We start from the raw sequence: 18,331 nt of genomic DNA, 5'->3' as shown, positions 1-18,331 counted from the left end.
AACTTTTTTCAAATAAGTCTTGTTTTCAATGAAATATATAGGGAAAAAATTAAAAAATTGACGTACTTTTGACATGCAAGTGTACATGTAAATACTTATCTTCTGAGTGTACTGAGCAGAAGATAATTTAATGGCAACAGCAAGGAGCATCGATTTTGAAGCATTTTTGAATGAGTTTGCAGCAGAGAACAGTGATTTTGAATTTGACGATTTTGATTTGTGAGTAGATCGACCTACCGAAAACTTAGAAAATTTTATAGATTCAGACAACTGGGTGGCAGGAGACGGGGAGCCCCCATCCCTTGACTAGGCAAAATCTCCTGGCTTAATACAAGCAATAAACAACAAATGTTCACCACAAGAATATTTAAATCATTTTTCAATAACAGTGTTTTTGATTTTCTTGCACAACAGACAGATCTGTATGCACAGCAATTCTTGAGCTCTGCTCAATTGACAATGTTCATGTAGTAGGTTTCACAAACGGTATGAAACAACTTCCTCAGATATGAAGTAATTCATATCACTTCTCATGCTGGTGGAACTTCTGCATCAAGTACTGGAAAACAGACTAACTGACTGCAACACCCTTTTTTCCAAGTGTCATGCCAAGGGACAGGTGTTTGTCTTTGATGACTGTTTTTTCATCTCAATGACAACTCAGATTATGTGCCACATGGAAAAGATGGCTATGATTCTCTCTTTAAACTGGGTCCATTGTATCACAAGATTTTGGAGGGGTAAAGAAAATGTAATGCATGTAATAAGTCTGATGATATAGAACTTTTATTATGATACCTACCTGAAATGGAATTGGGGGGTTTTAGAATCACCTTGTTTGTCTGTATATTTGTGAGCTAGAGGACGTGATTTGTGCAGACCACTTCGATATTCTGTCCCAGGTTTCTACTACCACTATCTTTTGCTTAATATTTACGGTAGATAATCAAACACTTATATGTTTGTGCCCTTCTGGTAGATAGAGATGGATACAATATGTAAGATTTACCCATTATAAATCCTTGTAAGAAACATCAAATGTTGTGGAGCACATACATGTAGCTAAGTGGTCAAAAGTATTACCGGTATATCAGTAACCGAATGGTCACTAGTTCAAAACCCTTTGGTCAAACTTGACCTGAGGATGCATCATGTCCCTAATCCAAGTTATTGAACAAGTCATGGTCACATCACAATCAAAATTCAATTTCACAGAGTGTGTTAGTCCGTTTCTTAAATATATATCCTGTAAAATGGTCATAGTAAAAGAATTTGTTTACTGAAATAAATACTGATTCTGTGAATATATTTCTGCTAACTTGATTCTTTCAAGGTTTGACATTGCATGTGTATCAGCCCCATCAAAATTTATGCATAGATAAAGCCATGGTCCCTTGGAGAGGAAATCTACATTTCCAAGTGTACAGTCCAGATAATTAAGCCAGACAAGTATGGGCCTAAAGCTTACATACTTTGTGATGCAGAAAATAAGTATTGTTTGAAAATGAAGTTGCACACAGGGAAATCTTCAGACCCCCCCCCCCCCCCCCCCACCCACCCCCCCCCAGTGACAAAGGTGATACTTGCGACTTGGTTATGTCACTTTTATGAAACCACTATGCTTTTGGACACATTCTATACTGTGACAATTACCGGTACATGTATTTTTCAAGTCCACAACTATTCATGGATCTATGGTGTCTCGTAATGGGTGCTACTAGCTGGCACAGTCCGTTCTTATTGACGTGGGATACTCTAAGAGGTTCCCAAACTATTTTCAGATAGTTATTGCAGCATTCTACTTTCCTATTTTGCATTTGCTATAAACATTTATTTTGTGCTCTGTTGATCTGAAATGTTTTCAACATAAACCAAACTTTACCAAAAATATAGTTTATTGATAAGCAGTTTTAAAATGCATGAATTGTAATCACTTTCCAACCATGCATGTGGAAAGTAAAATGTATTTATTAGGACTCTTGAATTGATCTTTGCTTGCAGTGAAAACTTTGAAATGATGGAAAAAAGTATTTTTTCCCATTTTGACCCTCATCATTTTAAATACTTATGTCCTTTACAAGGAAAATTGTGAAGAAATCATAGGCTTTTTCAAAGAAAACTGATCCATAAGCTCCTGAGCAACTCTGGTGGTAATATTTAATGTGTGGTACAAAAACAGGAATGAGCATACAAATACAATTAAAATCTATGGTTGGACAAGGAATCGAACCTGGGACCCCTGCAACTCTAGTCTGGAGCCTACCATTGAGCTATCCAGGCCAATATCCACTGTCATATCATAAAGCCCCAACTACTACATTCCTCTCTCCTTAAATAGTCTTTGACCCCGAAGACGCAACACAAGTTCACCTTGTCAAGACTTATATTTATATTGCCTGAACAAGGAAGGTCACAACATCATCTGTAGTAGGAAAGGAGGAATAAGCATATAAATACAATTAAGGTAACTCCATACTCGTAAAATTCTCTGATGAAAGTTGAAAAACCGAACTGATTTCAACTTAACAGACTTAAATTTCATCAATTGTTAGAAAAAAATATTTTGTATATGCTGCAAAGCGTGCAGATGAGTGGAAAGAAGAAAAAGGCCAGGAAGGCAGACTTTATATGAATGTAGCCAATGTAATCTGGCATTGTGCATAGAGCCATGTTTTGCGATATACCACACCAAGCAAGACTATGTTTTAGCTTATAAGAGGCTATTAGGCCAGCCTACTGAGAGGTGAACTCACTTCACTATATATTTAACTGTCCACATTTTATCGGAATTTATAATTTATTGACATTAATTGACATTTGATATTCATTGATTTAACGCATGCATTGAAATGAATTTTTTGAATTGATTTCTGATAATTTTGCCAGCAATTCTTTTTATTTTCTTGATTTAATTTCTCAAAAGTACTTGTATTAATTTTTTTTTCATTTTATTATGGGAAGTTTGATGTTATCCCCATATTAAAACATTGAATATCAAAAAATCTTCATTTTACTTAATTTTTGTTGCCATGGTTACCGAAAAATGGGCATAAATGTAAAAATCCATCTTCATTAATTTGTGTCAGAGAGAGCTGATATTAAACAATATCTGTGACAAATTTCAACAGCGTAAGCTAACAATTACTAAAATTACTTAATGTTAAATACGAAAGCTACTAAATTTGCTGATGTTCTTAAACAACTCAGTACTGGGACATAAGTTGCCGTAAAACAAGTCAGCACACAAAGGGTTAATAAGTTGATCCACGAAATTAAGTGTTCATTGAAGTGCAATTTCTATTAACATTTTGTATTGATAGGGTCATTGTATGTATGGAATTTATGTATCATTGTAACTGCATGTGCTTTCCACTTTATCCATGAAAACTGATACCCTTGAATGTTAATTAAACCACAGTAATTAAACAAATTATGTAATATTTTAAACAGGATTTACCTGCTTTCAGGTATTAACAGGGTTGTCAAAAATTACTTAGTCTCTGCAAGTTTTTTTTAAACCAGTCTTTTGTTTCTCTGTTTTCTGAATCTTGTGTTAATTGATGGCTTCATCCCTTTTTTTTTTATGGCAGCTGTTGTCAATATTAATTCTTTTAGCACATTGTAAAAATTATTCAAGAAAGTATTTATTCAAACATATTTTTAAAGACTGACACGTAAAAAAAATTGATAATGGTTTGTTTCCGCTTTCATGCTGAAAAAAGTAGGGTCGCTATGTTGGAATTTAAAAAAAAAAATTTAAATAATTTTTTTTCCCTTGTTGCACAGTAGTAGGTATTGAGTGCACTATCCATATTTGCCAGTAAGGTACTGGTTCTGCTTTGCTAATGGTATAAAATGAGAAATACTCTTTATTATCTTTCCTGACTTTTAAGCTGGCCTAAAGTAAACAAAAAACGATATTATATATCAGATACTTCCTCTGCCAGCGATGAGAACATTATCATTATCTACAACACATGGAATATACAGTTATTTTGAAACAAAACATTTGAGTTACACTGATTTGAGAAGAGTAACTGCTAAAGCGTTTTTGTGACTAAAATTTTCAGTAAAAATTTTTTCCAAATCAGATAAAAACGGATAAAAACAATTTTCGCCAATTCCTTTAAAAAAAGTTTTGAGTCGGCGGTAAAAGATAGGGTCGGTCTGGATAGCGGAAACAAACAATTTTTTCTTAGGCCTAAATGATCAAAGATGGAGTCATGAAAATAAAAGTAACTTTTAATTCCAGTTACAAAATCAAATTTTGGATCAGAATTTGGACTGTTTTCATCGCAAGCTGGCGAACTATATGTTCTGGTGTAATAGTTTCATGACGTTTGCAATACAGAAATCAAAAGACTTTTTATTGTAGAATTTGACAAGATTATTTGAATTGGGAAATTATGAGGATTTTTTCTTACTTGTTAATGAATATTGTTGAGAACCAAAAGTTTTAAAAGTTTCATGAATTTTGAATGATTAAGGAAAATGTGATGCAAAAACATGTAGAGCTTGTTTGTGTAAGTGTATGCAATTTGATACTCCATTTCATGATCATTAAATTTATATTTGACTTGTCAATATGAATTCTTTTTATCTAAAGTTGATTTATATAATTTTTTTAGAAAGTCAAAAAGCCATTTTGTCTGTGAACAACAATGACAAAGAACAAGAGAAGAAGTAAAGCAGCCTCATCACATGATGCATCGACGCCAGAATCTACTGCCCTGAAAGATTCTGTTGGTTGTGTGTCACAAGGTGACATGTCTCCTGTCTCTTTATGTCAGGCAGTGCTGAGGAAGCAGCTAACAGAAGGAGTGTCCACATACAGAAACAGTGAAAAGGGTACACACCTTGGCGAGGGACTTCATCAGGAAGAAAGGTATTTCATTTCATTTTATTCAGGTAAATATATCACAGAATGCCATGATTACACATATAAAATGCAACAGATAGAAAAACAAATTTTATCTCAGCACTATGCAAAAAAAAAAGGGTAGAGAGAAAAGTATATGACAGTTTAAGCTTGCAAATTTTTGATCGTCAGACAGTACAAAAGAATTTTGATTGAACAGGCAGCTGTTAGATTTGTTGAGAAGAACAGCAACATCAGGAGAAAGTAACTCTGTCCTCGTGATTGGACCAAGAGGGAGTGGCAAGTCGAAGGTGAGTAAGTCTTGATACACTGTACCATTGGTAGAGGTAAATGGTGATTACAGTAACAGCAATGTAGATTCTAACTAAATGTAGTGATAATCAAAGTCTTGCTATCACTGATAGAAGTTTTTAGGTGTCATGAATCAGCAATAATGATTGACAATAAAAGTATTGTCAGTATCATGCTGCATATTGCAGTAGATAATTGTAAGAATAATCAAATAGTTGCCAAATTCATCTGGTCAAGGGAACATGAAAAATTTGTGCAGATGATTGTATAAATTTTTATTCCCAAAACAAATGATAAATTTGAGAAAGAAATTGCCACTGAAACAAGATTTATCCATATGCCAGTCTTATTTTTTAAGTACTTTGCGATTTGAATGAAGCACAGAATCATGGCTTAACAAATTAAACTTGGACATGGATATACAGCTAAACTTCAATATCTCAAATACCAATATCTCGAATATAATAGATATGTCGAAGTAATTTGTAAGTCCCAATCACTTATTTTTAAAGTATTTTACCTTTGATATCTTGAATACTCGGTTATCTCAAAGTTTTTAAATAGTCCCATCTAGTTTGAGATAACAAAGTTTGACTGTAATTATTACTAGTTAACTCTACATGCATGGAGACATTTATCTGTATTACTGTATAGCTTTGTAACACGTTTCATTTTTATGTTCATTTTACTATTGATTAGTTGATCAAGCTTCAGGTCAATTTTTTTTCTTTTATCTTGCATTCTGTAATTTTGTTCTTGCCCCCTGAAAAATTATTTCTACAATCAATGAAGCTGTTTTTAGTAATATTATTCAATTGACACTGCAAAATAGACCTGGTCAGTAATGATAAGTAAGGATGTATTTTTTTCATATGAATTAATTGATTATCTTTCAATATATATTTGTATATATTTTTGTGTTCCCCCACTATTTTACATGAAAATAGAAAGTCTGTAAATGTAATGTAAAATGTAGGAAAAGTCAACATTCAGTGGGGAAAAAACAATATTTAAGTGTCAATTTTCTAGAACTAGATTTTTTTATGGAAAGTACTGATTACCGTATTTTCCCGACGACTCGTCGATGCGGACGACTCGTCGAATTGCCCATTTTTAGCCAAAATTTTAACAAAATCCTATGATACGTCGATCTCAGACCATACGTCGATCTTATCACTTCAAAATGGCCTATAAAACTGCAGTAACATTATCAGTGTATGATGCCACGATGTCACCGATATTGCTACCAATTATTATTAATGATTAACATTTAAACAATTACGCTTTATACTTATGCATCAAATTTTCAAATACCGGCAACTTCTACAAAGTCGCTTGCATTTTAAACAATTCCCGATATCGCGTGTTATGCAAAACTAAACTTACTTTGTCAGAAATATTTTATTCCCAAGCATTAAAATAAGTATCCACTCTGACTATCGCCAGTGTATTCGCCATTACGTAACCAGCCACCTGTTGACTCGGCGCGTGGTCAATGTTTGTTTAACAATTTCCGGTGTCATAGGCATGCACCTGTCTCGTGTCGGACTTCAAAGGGGGATCTCAAGTGCAGAAAGCTTAGCAATTACTATGATTTGATGAAACTTGTTTACTTTGTATCCAGTAATGCAGTTACACGCTATTGTTTTACATAGACACTGTTAGAAATAGATCGATCATTTGTACGACTTGATAATGACGATATACGACATACATACGTTTCCTAAAAAAATTATCTAACAATAATCAAAGAATTGGACAATAATTAATCAATGAACTATAATCACTCTTATAACGGTACTCTTTATATACACAGGGAGTGAAATTGCCGTAAAGATCTCAGCCTTAGGGCAAGATTATTAACACAACCGGTGTCAGCCTATTGTATAAACAGTAGTATTGATAATTGCCAATTACGTATTTTAAGATTGAATTTGACCATTAAATATTTCTGATTTATACTTTCCACTAACAACTCTTTACAAATAAAATAATTAAATTTAAAAAAACATCCCCCGGACCTACTGCAATATTTTCTTCCATTCAAACTTGGTTTCAATTTTACTGCGCAATGTTATCTTCCTACTAGTGATACATAGAACCATGTGACGATGTGTTTATAAAAACGGAACGGTAAAACTTTTAATTGATAAACGACAATGTAACATTTTTTAATAACTGTTGTTATTATTATGTATTCAAGTGTTGACAGATGAGTGAAAATGATAATTATTAAAGATGAACAGTGAATTCAACAACGTAATTTTCAATCACACAGCCAACTCAAGATGATTAAAACCAAGATTTTTAATGCTATTTTTAAAAAATTTCTGACTACGAGCCTACGACAAGTCGAACAAGACGATAAGTCGGGTGCTCTGCTTCAGATGAAAAAAATACCGACTAATCGTCGGAAAAATACGGTATAAGGTACGTAAGCTGCTCAGTATGTATCCTGCATGACTCAGTATCAAGTGTTAGTACAGACCACTTTCCTTTTCAGCTGATCAAACATGTGATTGCAGAGTTATTGTTAGATGATCACATTAGAGAGAATCTTCTACAAGTACATCTGAATGGTAAGTAGAGTGGTAAACTAATCATGTGGTACAATCTACAACATACCAAAGATTTATATTAAAATCATATACTCACTGAAATTTTTTCAACTGAAAAACTTCAAATTTCTGGTTTTAAAATGAGACTCCTTATTATTATCTCAGGAGATTTTTATTTGTTTCCAATTCTTAATTTAGTTAAATTACAAGTTTGAAAACTCAAAAAAATTTCCTTCCTCCCTTTTGAGTCTAAAAACCTCCAGGTAGCAATTCCAAACAAACAATTTAATAAGAATGACCTTAGATATATGATATTCAGTGGTTAATTAGTTTAATTTATGTTCGTCCAATTATTTTTGAGGATTTTTGATGACTAGGACTGAATCCAAGTGCCTCCTTCACAATATGATATAAAATGCAATACTTGCATGTCTGATGACAATCGTCGAGGCTGTAACAGGACATGTAGAGTTTTCCTTCTTGCCACTTGCTAAAAAGAAAGAAATAGCTATCTTTCTTCCTGGTGACAATTTAGATGCCCAAATATTAAATTGACACGGAGATGCAGGCTGTAAATTAAAAAAATCAACATTTCCTTTTTAATTATTTAGTAGAGAAAACATGTTTGAGTTGAACATATTTTATTGACTAATGATGCCAAAAGGATTGGACACAAGTTCCACTTACAGAATCCAGGCTCTCCTTGTTGTACAATGTACATAATATATTACAATGCCATACAATGCCAGTTTAACATGCTTACCATCAATCATGGCAAGAAAATTTTTTCTAAAGAAAATTTGATATCACAATAATGTTACCAATACAAATGTGCATGAGCTTTCCGTCCTCAAAATTTTAAATGATGTGAATGAGGGTGATTTTCAAACAATAATGGAGAAATTGGACATCCAAAATGTTGTTGATATACTTTAAAATATTATTTTGTCCCTATTGCAGGCAGAAATCCCTTAGCTCTACTGGGGACACGAACTTTTACTGTTTTGATATATAAATTTAACCTTTTAAGGAAATAGGGTACTAATACTTGCCTCATCAAGCAGACAGTCATGTTAGATTATGAAGCCTTATTAAAAAATAATAAATCTGCTAAATTTTATTGGATTTATAAGCACTTTAATATCCTTAAACAGTACTGTGTACTTTATATATATCTACTGGAAAATATTCATGTATTTAATATATGAATATTTTCAAGTAAATTTTTAGATGAAATATCAATCTTAGTTTTGAAAATGTTGATTGAAAAATTCTTTACAGGTTTGTTGCAGACTGATGATAGGATAGCCCTCACAGAAATCACCCGGCAGTTGAAACTGGAAAACACTCTTGGAGACAAAGTTTTTGTAGGCAATTTTTTTCTTCAATCATAGAATTTAAATATGTAACAAACTTTTATGTGTAGACGATTTAAAAGGGACAAAATTGATTCCTTATTGTTCATCTTCATTTAGTGTTGAGATCTGTTTTAGAGCAGTTACAGGTAATTATTAATAACATGTACAATTAAATATTGTTTTAAGAAAACAGGCAGCACTTTGTAGGGCGACAGTGGTAATTTCGTAAAACCTGCTTTTATCATTTTTATAAGGTATGAAATTTCTTCAAGGCTAAGCATTTTTGATTGACATTGGAGCCATGAATATTTTACTTCTTGTTATTAGGTATCCAGGTTCAAATCTGGACATTGCAGAGATCTACCCCAAGTTGTGTTCTATACACCCTTGTGCCTTATTCCGATTGATATGAATATTTAGCAATTTTTATAAGCAAATTCATTTATCCACATATTTTACATGTATGTGTAGATCGATAACATTGCACATACACATAACTTATTTACTCTGGCTTTAGCAGGGTGTTCGGAAACTTATGATCAGCTTGTTTATCAATAATTGGAACTTTTTTTTTGTACAAACTGCATTTATTGAAATGTTTGTTTTTGTTACAGGGATCATTCTCAGAAACTCTGCAGTTCTTGTTGGAAGCCTTGAAAAGTGGCAAGTAATTGAGAGTTGGACACTTACACTGCGAAGACTGTTTTTGGCATATTGCCACTAAAAGATTTTGACAGAATGGAAAATATTGAAGGCTCACTTTAAAAAAAATATATGTTAAAGCAATGTTAACATTATCAATGGAATTACATATTTGGTTTCACATTTACTCAGAAATATGACCTCTTTCAATGGCTTTGTTAGGGGACCAGAGCAGTAAACCAATCTTATTTCTGTTGGATGAGTTTGACTTATTTGCCCATCACAAGAACCAGACCCTACTCTACAATCTGTTTGATGTGGCTCAATCAGCCCAGGCTCCTATCTGTGTTGTTGGGATCACCTGCCGATTGGTAGGCATCTCTTTCCTTTGTAGCTATTTTTTAAAAGCAGGAGTTATATCCCTCATACATGTACCTGAATATATTTTATTTAGTGTGATAGGAGTTATCTCTCTTGTTCTTGAATATTAGTTGTTTTGAAAAGCCGGGGTTATCTCTCTTGTACTTGAAATTTTATTTCTTTGACAGGATGTGATTGAACTGTTGGAAAAAAGAGTGAAGTCTCGCTTTTCACATCGTCAGATTCATCTTTTCAACAGTCAGACATTTGAAGACTTTATTGTCATATTCAAGAAATTGTTATGTTTGGATGTTAATTTCCCTGATCAAAAATTTGCAGACAGTTGGAATCTTCAAGTTGAGGTTTGTCATCAAATATAGCAGATGTTCATGCATAAAATAATTAGAAATATAGTAAAATGTTAAGCCAGTCAAAAATATATCTCTGGATTTTTTTCCATGTATCAAAATTGTTTGTTAATGATTGTGTTCTGTATAGGGTATACTTGGGCTCTGTATTGGTTGACCTTGTGTTGCAAATGGTCATAACATTCTGTGATTACAGCAACTTGCCAGGGATCCAACCATTACTGATATACTGAGACAGCAGTTTGAGTTTACTAAAGATGTTAGAGCTCTCCAACAGCTGCTGGTAATTATTTCTTTATCTCTAAAAATGTTCTGATTTTATAGAGGAAACAATCGGGATTTTCTATTTCATTATTTAAATGATTATACTCTGGTCAGTTTTATCATCAAAATGTTGAACATCTTAACCCAGCCAAGTAATGTATGCTGAGTTTTATGGGATGCTGTAACAATATGTAAGACTATAGTGTAAAAGGATGCCATCTTTTACAGATGTATCCAGTCTGTCAGCTAAGCGAAATGTCGCCCAGTTTATCTGTTAGCGATTTTGTTGAGTCGAGAAAGCTGATCACAATGGATTCCAAGTCGGCTATGCTGCATGGTAGGATGTAAAACACTTTTATTAAAAAAAATTTCATTGAAGAAAATAATCACACAAGACTGCATTAACATGATGTATGTTGACAGTTAATGTGATAATACTAATTTTGACACATTACTTTTATCTCTGTGATACAGCATACAAGGTTTCTCGATTTCTTGTGTAGTAATAGGCAATTACCTGCCTTATCTTGTAGGCGTTTCTATTCTGGAACTTTGTCTGATCATTGCAATGAAACACCTGACGGAAATTTATGAAGGAGAACCATTTAACTTTGAAATGGTATACAGTGGTAAGTCCTTATCTTTGATATGTTGATCTATTTTGATTAAAATAGGTAATTGATAGATAAATTTACTGTATGAAATAATAAGCTCAACCATTCAAATCCTTACTGAGTTGTTTTATTGGTAAATTTCAATTTTTGTTGTAGAATATTCAAAATTTGCACAAAGAAAATCTTCCATGCAGGTGTTTGAAAAAGCAGTTGTACTAAAGGTCAGTTGTTAACATCCAATGTTAAGTACTCATTAATAGGCTCATCTTTATCAATGTTGTAGCTATTAAATATTCCTGTGACATACATTTCCATGAATAAAATCTGTATGGTATTGAATGTTGTTAAATGTAGAGTTTTTCTGTGCAATTCCTGGTCTTTCAGGCGTTTGAGCACCTGATCCACCTGGAGCTAGTGCGGACCGTGGATGGAGCAGGCAGCCGAGTCCAGAAGGAGTACAGACTGATGCAGATGTTGATCCACCCGACCCAGATACTGGACGCTCTGCAGAAGTACCCCCAGTGTCCAACCGACGTACGACAGTGGGCAGCCTCTTCTCTAGCTACATGATGGCATCATTAAAGGCACCTCTGGTATAATGGCAGTTCATATAGAAGATGCACTCTGATTACCCTGTAAGGGGTATCTATATATTAAGAAAAATTTCAGCATAAATTTTTGATTAACAATTTATATACTAGTAAATGATTTTGTTCTTCATTTATTGGTTTTCCACCTTAGTGGAGAACAAAAAATGGCCTTTAAAATAAACTTGCCTTTCTATATAAAAAAAAACCAGGTGAATTGAAAAGCAATCTTTTTATATGAAGGTGATATTTCTTATAGGAGATATTATGATTGCTCAAAAAATGGTTTGAATGGGCATTAGAAAACAATGAACTGTAAACAATAAACTTCTTTTCAATTGCTTTGACAGGTTTATTCATTAATAATATTTTATATTTACAGAACAAACTTATGAAAAATGAGGTTTGTCATAAGACGGTATATAAGCTGAAGTCCTGTGAAGGCCTCGCCTGAGCAAACCAGTGGTGGAGACTGGAATCTGACGTCCTGGTACTCTGGAAACTTTTGTTTTGTGAATGTCTTTGATAAAGACTGTTTATACTAACACAGTTTCAGTTTGTACTTTCTTTTCATTGATGGGATTATTAGAAAATGTTCACATTCATTTGGTTGTTTGAGTTTTTATGTTATTTATTAAATAATTCAATTAACAAAAAATCATTTGTTTTTTTGGGCGACTTTAAAATTGTAATTGTTTGCCCTCCCTCAAGACTCTATGATAAAGGAATTACCGGTACATTAAAAATTAAATTTTGAAATTATATTGATGGAATAACAGCAATAAGTTGATCTGCAAACAAATAGAATATGTAGAAAATAATTGAATGATGATTTTAAATGGAAATATCGGAGTGTGATATTTTTTCATGAGTGAGTTTGGAGAAGGCAAACAAATTTTGAAGATGGCGGCGCCTTTGTGTTTCTTCTTGTAGAGAGATGATTTTTAAAACGATGAAAATACGACAGTCACATCTATGCAATAAAAGTAAAGGAATGGAACACAGACATTATATTTCATTAACGTTTATTTTGTTGTATCAAATTGAAAATATTCATGTATAAACTTTCATGTAAAGTCAAGCAAGTAATCAAGCATGCTCATTTTGATTGGGAGAAAAAAATGTATATATAAAAAGTAACAGTCTGAACAACTCTAATATTCAGACTTACAAAAGTTAACGCATGTAAACCTCAAATCGTTGTGATATTGGAGGAATATTTTGTAATCGCTTATCTTCGTTGTTTAAAGAATTATTGCATAGTTGATCCATGTAATTGCAAAATGGAAATGTCAATAAATGAAAATGAATAAAAAAAAACGCCAAATAAATACAGACCTATTTTCCGTTTTTGCGTCATAATGCTACACAAAATGGAACTAACGTTTAAAGGTTATCAGATGTCTGTAGAAAATAGAAACGCAAATCTTTGAACAGACAAGTCTCGTTATGGTAGCAAATGACGTAGCACACGGACGCAAAACGGGAAAAAGGTATCAAAAATCTGGCGTTCTATAACAAAGATATCTAACAAAGCGCTGCTCTACTGTATACATATACTTAAAATGTAAACAATAAAATAAATCACATGTATAAGCACTAGAAAAAAGCATCGAAGTGTGGCAAAAAAATGAAAATAATAATAAAATTGTAAAAATATACATGTAAGTACAAAGAAATTCTTATTGCAATACCCCTGAACACAATGGCACTTAAATCCAAAATATGTAAATGTTTACTCCAAGAATGAATCGGAATAAATTAATTGTAAAAAGAAAAAGCACTTGAAAGCAGCAAAAAAAGAAATTGTATTTACAAACACAACACCACACTTGCTGCCACGCAATGAGTTTAAGGAATGTGGTTTAGTTCTTTTGATTTAGTAGGCAAGTTCTGCTCCCCAAGGCCGATACGGCTTTGATGAACTGTTGAAGTTCCCGTTTTGAGACATCATGTTCATAGAGTTAAGAGACACTGGGAACTGACTGGATAGTTGGGGGATGGAGGAAATTAACGGGTCCTGTCCCGTGGAATTCATGCTGGCCATCTGAGAGTGGGAAGACATGTTAGCAGAGGACTGAATTCGCATATTCCCGTGGAGTGAGGATGATGACATGTCCGTTTGACTCACTCTGGATTCACTGTAGGACAACGACGACAGCGCCTGTGCGGACGAATGAGGACCCATGTTTAACTCTGACTGATTCGGTAATTGTGACGTAATCATGGACCCCATCGGCGTCATCGCACTTGTCGGGTACTGACTGTTTATCCCTGTGTGAGAGGGAAGGGGGCTCCAGGAGGAATGTTGAAGGGAAGCTTTGGCTGCGGCTTCCCGTTGGGCGGAGAAACACTGAAGGTGACTGAGCAACCTCATGCGGAGGGGGTCTTGTAAATCTAGCCCCTCTACTGCTACCAAGTAACGGGCAACCTCTGCAGCACACTCACGGAAGCCAACGCCCCGGTAATCAATGGCCAGTGCTTGTGGATCTGGATAGTTGTAAGTATTCAAACCTGGAAAATAAAGAGAAAGAATTCAAATCTTATTCCACATCATCGGTAAATCTCATTACGATCTAGTCTTGAGAAATTGAGTTATTCGTTATTACCCAGAGAATATTTTCGTATGATTTATTTTATTACTGATATTTAACATGGACAGTGATAGTTTTCTCGTGTCGCCCTTGCACACTTGGGCTTTGTTTCATCAAGATTTCACACATTAGCCTCTCATCGCCGCGATATTGTTTCAGTGTTAATTTTATTAAATCATCTTAGCTAGTTACTACGGTTAGGTCGCACATCGGCCATCGCCAGAGACAAAGGCCAAATGTCCCGTTTACTTTTCTCTTGACATCTTAATCTCTGTCACAGTATCATCAACGACCCTTTTAACAAATTAGGTACAGCCTTCTCCCAATCACTCTTATTTTAAACTCGTTCGTACAATATTGTACAAAGAGATGTAATGTAAAAGTAGAATCGCGGTAAAAGTAAAATTATTTTGATTACAGTTTTTTAAAGATTGAAGAATATTTACCTTTCTGATGAAGAAGTTTCAAGTGGTCAACTGTCATCTGAAGAATTTCGGCTTTTTCTAATTTCGCGGACCCCTGTTTTTCGAAGGCAGTGGGAACTAGTCTTCTAAGCTCGGAGAGACTGTTGTTAATGCGATCTCTGCGCCGTTTCTCTATCACCTAAAACAAAATAAATAATTTAATTTTAAAATGAATGAATAAAATTTTCGGATTGAAATAGGAGTGTTTATGAATAGCTTTGATTATTGCCTTGTAAATAAGAAGAATTATAAGAAATTTTAGCGTTAAGTTTATTAAAATTCCAAAGTACTAACCCCACGCCTTTTTTTCCTGTCTCCAATTTGACAACTTTGTGAAGGAGAGCTGTAAATGAAAATAAAAGATCCATAAGACTTATGTTCATATTTCCTTCGTTAGAAGTCAAATGAGTTCATTAAATTCGTACATATGTATTCATATCCAAAGTAAAAAGGTGGATGTCATATCGCACGTGTGCACGTGCGATGGCACAAGTCCGGAGTTGTACGTTCGTAGTATAGTATTCACGCGCGTGTCTGTCAAAATGCACACATCAATACTACCTACCTGGATTTCAGAGAATCATCGTAGCAATCTTCGGCCTCACTGTCGCTTAAGCTTCGTTTCATGTTCTTTTTTCTTAAAGCGGAAAAGGCGAATTTGTGAAAAGAAATAAATTGCGGATGTTGCTCCCTTCCTGAGCCACGTTCAGAGTAAAATTGACCTACGTTTCCCACGCACTTTAATCTATTAAAATGTGTCTCCGGACGAAGCGCACGCCTCCCGTTAATTGTAACCCGCGGTTGATTGACAGTCAGTCGCTTGTCCGACATGCGTAGATTGTTTGATACCGATTGTCACACGCGATGCGATTGGCTGACGGCCCTCACGCGCGCGCCAGATGCGCGGCCCGTGCCATGCATACTGCAGCGAAGATACACATGGCAGGCGTCCGATGCTAAACAAACCGGCTACCATCCACGTGCTTTGGCCAAAATTAAGTGTCAAAGTATGTCTCAAATTATGAAGACAGTTAAATATGACTATATTACATAGAAAAATTTATTTATTTCAGACACTTTATTTGATTTAAAGAGAGTTTTAAGTAGTATACATATTTGTTTATGTTGTGTTGTAACTGATATGTACTTTATCAGGTATAATGCAGGTGAATGTAAATTGGAACCGCACGGCTTGCACGAGTAGATCGTGGGAAACCCCGATATTTTATTCCTCCATCATTTAATTTGGGAACTGTTCTGCATTTGTTTGCAGTGTTCTTTAACTGCACAATACTAACACACAGCAAGTCCCGTGTGAACTGAAGAAAACGTATACAAATCAGAATAAACAGTGGGTATATATAAAATCATTCCTTGTATAAATGTGTTTTATTTGTTATTTATTTAGTATTTATTTAGTATTGGTAGATAAATTTACACCGTGTTGCGAATGTTACTAATTAACACTCTTTTACCTACTCACATTAGTCCTCTATGTATTGTAACGTACACAAGTGTTTCACATCAAAGGTAGACGTTTAACGAATATATCACATTTTAGGTTTGTAATACAAAACCAACTGATAATTTGGGTGGCGATCGCGATTAAACACTTCATTGTGTAATGCACGTTACTCTTTTTTTCCCAAGGGCCATTTTATCTATCTAGACTCAAACGGAATTCGTTATTAGCCTATATTAGATTACACAAAGGTGAACCTTTATGATGGTTGCCATTGGAATTCCGATAAGTAGTAAAGACAAAATACACGCGGTATACGTGTTTGAAAAAAAGCTTGTGTTCCTCATTTTTTCTGGCACTCTTCAAAAACTATACATTCTTCTGTAATGATTCGAAGTTTCATCATTACATGTATATATTTACTCATAAATCAAATTTGTTGAAATATGCATGCTTTTTATGCGAGATATGAATTTATGGCAATATTGTTTAGCTTATTCACTTCGGGGTGATGTTGTCTTGTATACCAAATAATTTGTAAATTAGATACTAGTAAATAATTCCATTTTTTCCTATGTACAGACGTATTTTCATGAAACTAAAAAGATTAGCTGTTGATAATATACATATCAAGAGAATAGAATTGATTGAATATGTTCTCTGTATATTAATTTTTCAACGACATTTGTGTATAATTAGATTACAATTTAAGAAGAACTTGTAAGTTGTTGGAATTTGCCTCTGAACCTCTTGTAAATTTTTAAATAAAGTGATAATAATCCATCTTTTATCCACCTGTATATGTAAAATAAATGTGTGAACAAATGTACACTTTTTTAAAACTCATGAGGGTATGTTTGTGAACAAGTTTTTAAATCAGGGTTTTTATTATTTGTAAATTTAACACATAATGATTATAAAAATGATGTAAAGGTTTGTTGCAGGTTACATTGACACGTAAAAAAAATAAAATCAAATTTATGTATTAAAAATTAAATATGTGACGAAGTTAAAATGTAACATATTACACGTATCCCCAACTCGAAATTTTTTTTAGCAAGAAAATGTTTTAAAATAAAAACACGAACTCTGAATTTCTTTTAAAAATCTGTGTATAATCATCACTAATTATTTGTCTGTTCTCCACAAACACAATGATTTAGCTTTGTTCTTCCTGACAATTTATATACATAATACATTTACATGTATGTAAATAAGTTTATTTGACTTGCACTCGTTAATAAGACCATTTATATGGTTTTGAGAAAATGAATGAATGGAATTGTTACCCAAATAGGATTACTGAAATTTAAAAAAATTGATAAGACGCAAATTACTAATGATATGAAATAAAAAAGATACAAAAGGAGACATTTCTGACGTAAAACTTTTTGAATATTGAAAAACTGATAAGATAGAAAACTAGAAATGTGTAAGATTTTTTTTACACATGTTCGTACATGTACCATATGTGTTTGTGACGAAGCAGAATGCTTTAACTGATGGTGAATTTATTAACAAATTTTTATATATTATTTTTGAAAAATCTTTCCCAATGAGACACTAAAGCCAATGAAAAATCGCGCCAATTTCTAAAAGTACAATTTGATTGATCAGAAAACTTCATTTGTAAAATTGAATTGAGATATTTTATTACGATGAAAAAACAAACCAATATACATGTATATAAATTGGTAAAATTTAATACCCCAGATATATATCGACGTTTATAATAGCTTCTGTTAAAGAAAACAGAACTATTCTTTTTTTTAAATGAAATACCTATTTTAGTTTGTTTGTTTTTTTTTTCACGGAAAAAAATCTTGAGAAACATCATTGTCATTAAAATGTCAAAACATTTTCACCTGTGCTTAATTTTGACACGTACTA

General features: G+C 33.4%; 2 protein-coding genes across 3 annotated transcripts; one reads left to right on the top strand and one right to left on the bottom strand.

The window, feature by feature from the left end:
* Positions 1-4,628: 4,628 nt before the first annotated feature.
* Positions 4,629-12,526, top strand: LOC128180981 (origin recognition complex subunit 4-like). 2 transcript variants are annotated; one of them, XM_052849214.1, is made up of 13 exons: positions 4,629-4,885; positions 5,079-5,169; positions 7,674-7,749; positions 9,010-9,095; positions 9,701-9,749; positions 9,951-10,099; positions 10,277-10,450; positions 10,653-10,739; positions 10,949-11,057; positions 11,254-11,349; positions 11,491-11,555; positions 11,719-11,918; positions 12,304-12,526. In XM_052849214.1, the coding sequence occupies exons 1-12, from the start codon at positions 4,662-4,664 to the stop codon at positions 11,902-11,904; spliced, it is 1,392 nt and encodes a 463-aa protein (XP_052705174.1). In that variant the 5' UTR covers positions 4,629-4,661; the 3' UTR covers positions 11,905-11,918; positions 12,304-12,526. The 2 variants fall into 2 exon arrangements, with proteins under 2 accessions (XP_052705174.1, XP_052705165.1); XM_052849205.1 differs by lacking the exon at positions 12,304-12,526 and having other exon boundaries at positions 11,719-11,927.
* A 120-nt stretch (positions 12,527-12,646) lies between these two features.
* On the bottom strand, positions 12,647-17,424 carry LOC128180990 (hairy/enhancer-of-split related with YRPW motif protein 1-like). Its single transcript, XM_052849226.1, has 4 exons — positions 15,545-17,424; positions 15,274-15,322; positions 14,962-15,118; positions 12,647-14,435 (listed from the first exon to the last, which is right to left on the bottom strand). Exons 1-4 carry the CDS (start codon positions 15,808-15,810, stop codon positions 13,801-13,803), a joined length of 1,107 nt encoding a protein of 368 aa, XP_052705186.1. The 5' UTR covers positions 15,811-17,424; the 3' UTR covers positions 12,647-13,800.
* Positions 17,425-18,331: the final 907 nt, after the last annotated feature.

The sequence above is a fragment of the Crassostrea angulata genome, chromosome 1 (genome assembly GCF_025612915.1).
Source record: "Crassostrea angulata isolate pt1a10 chromosome 1, ASM2561291v2, whole genome shotgun sequence".
NCBI lineage: Eukaryota > Metazoa > Mollusca > Bivalvia > Ostreida > Ostreidae > Magallana > Magallana angulata.
Note: the sequence above shows the minus strand (reverse complement) of the source record. Positions and strands in the feature narration are given on the sequence as shown.

Coding starts and splice junctions, on each gene's coding strand:
- LOC128180981 (XM_052849214.1), top strand. CDS start 4,662: ATGACAAAGAACAAGAGAAGAAGTAAAGCAGCCTCATCACATGATGCA. Junction 7,750..9,009: donor TCTACAAGTACATCTGAATG/GTAAGTAGAGTG, acceptor AATTCTTTACAG/GTTTGTTGCAGACTGATGAT. Junction 11,058..11,253: donor CAAGTCGGCTATGCTGCATG/GTAGGATGTAAA, acceptor CTTATCTTGTAG/GCGTTTCTATTCTGGAACTT.
- LOC128180990 (XM_052849226.1), bottom strand. CDS start 15,810: ATGTCGGACAAGCGACTGACTGTCAATCAACCGCGGGTTACAATTAAC. Junction 15,119..15,273: donor ACAGGAAAAAAAGGCGTGGG/GTTAGTACTTTG, acceptor ATTTTGTTTTAG/GTGATAGAGAAACGGCGCAG. Junction 14,436..14,961: donor GAAACTTCTTCATCAGAAAG/GTAAATATTCTT, acceptor TTTATTTTCCAG/GTTTGAATACTTACAACTAT.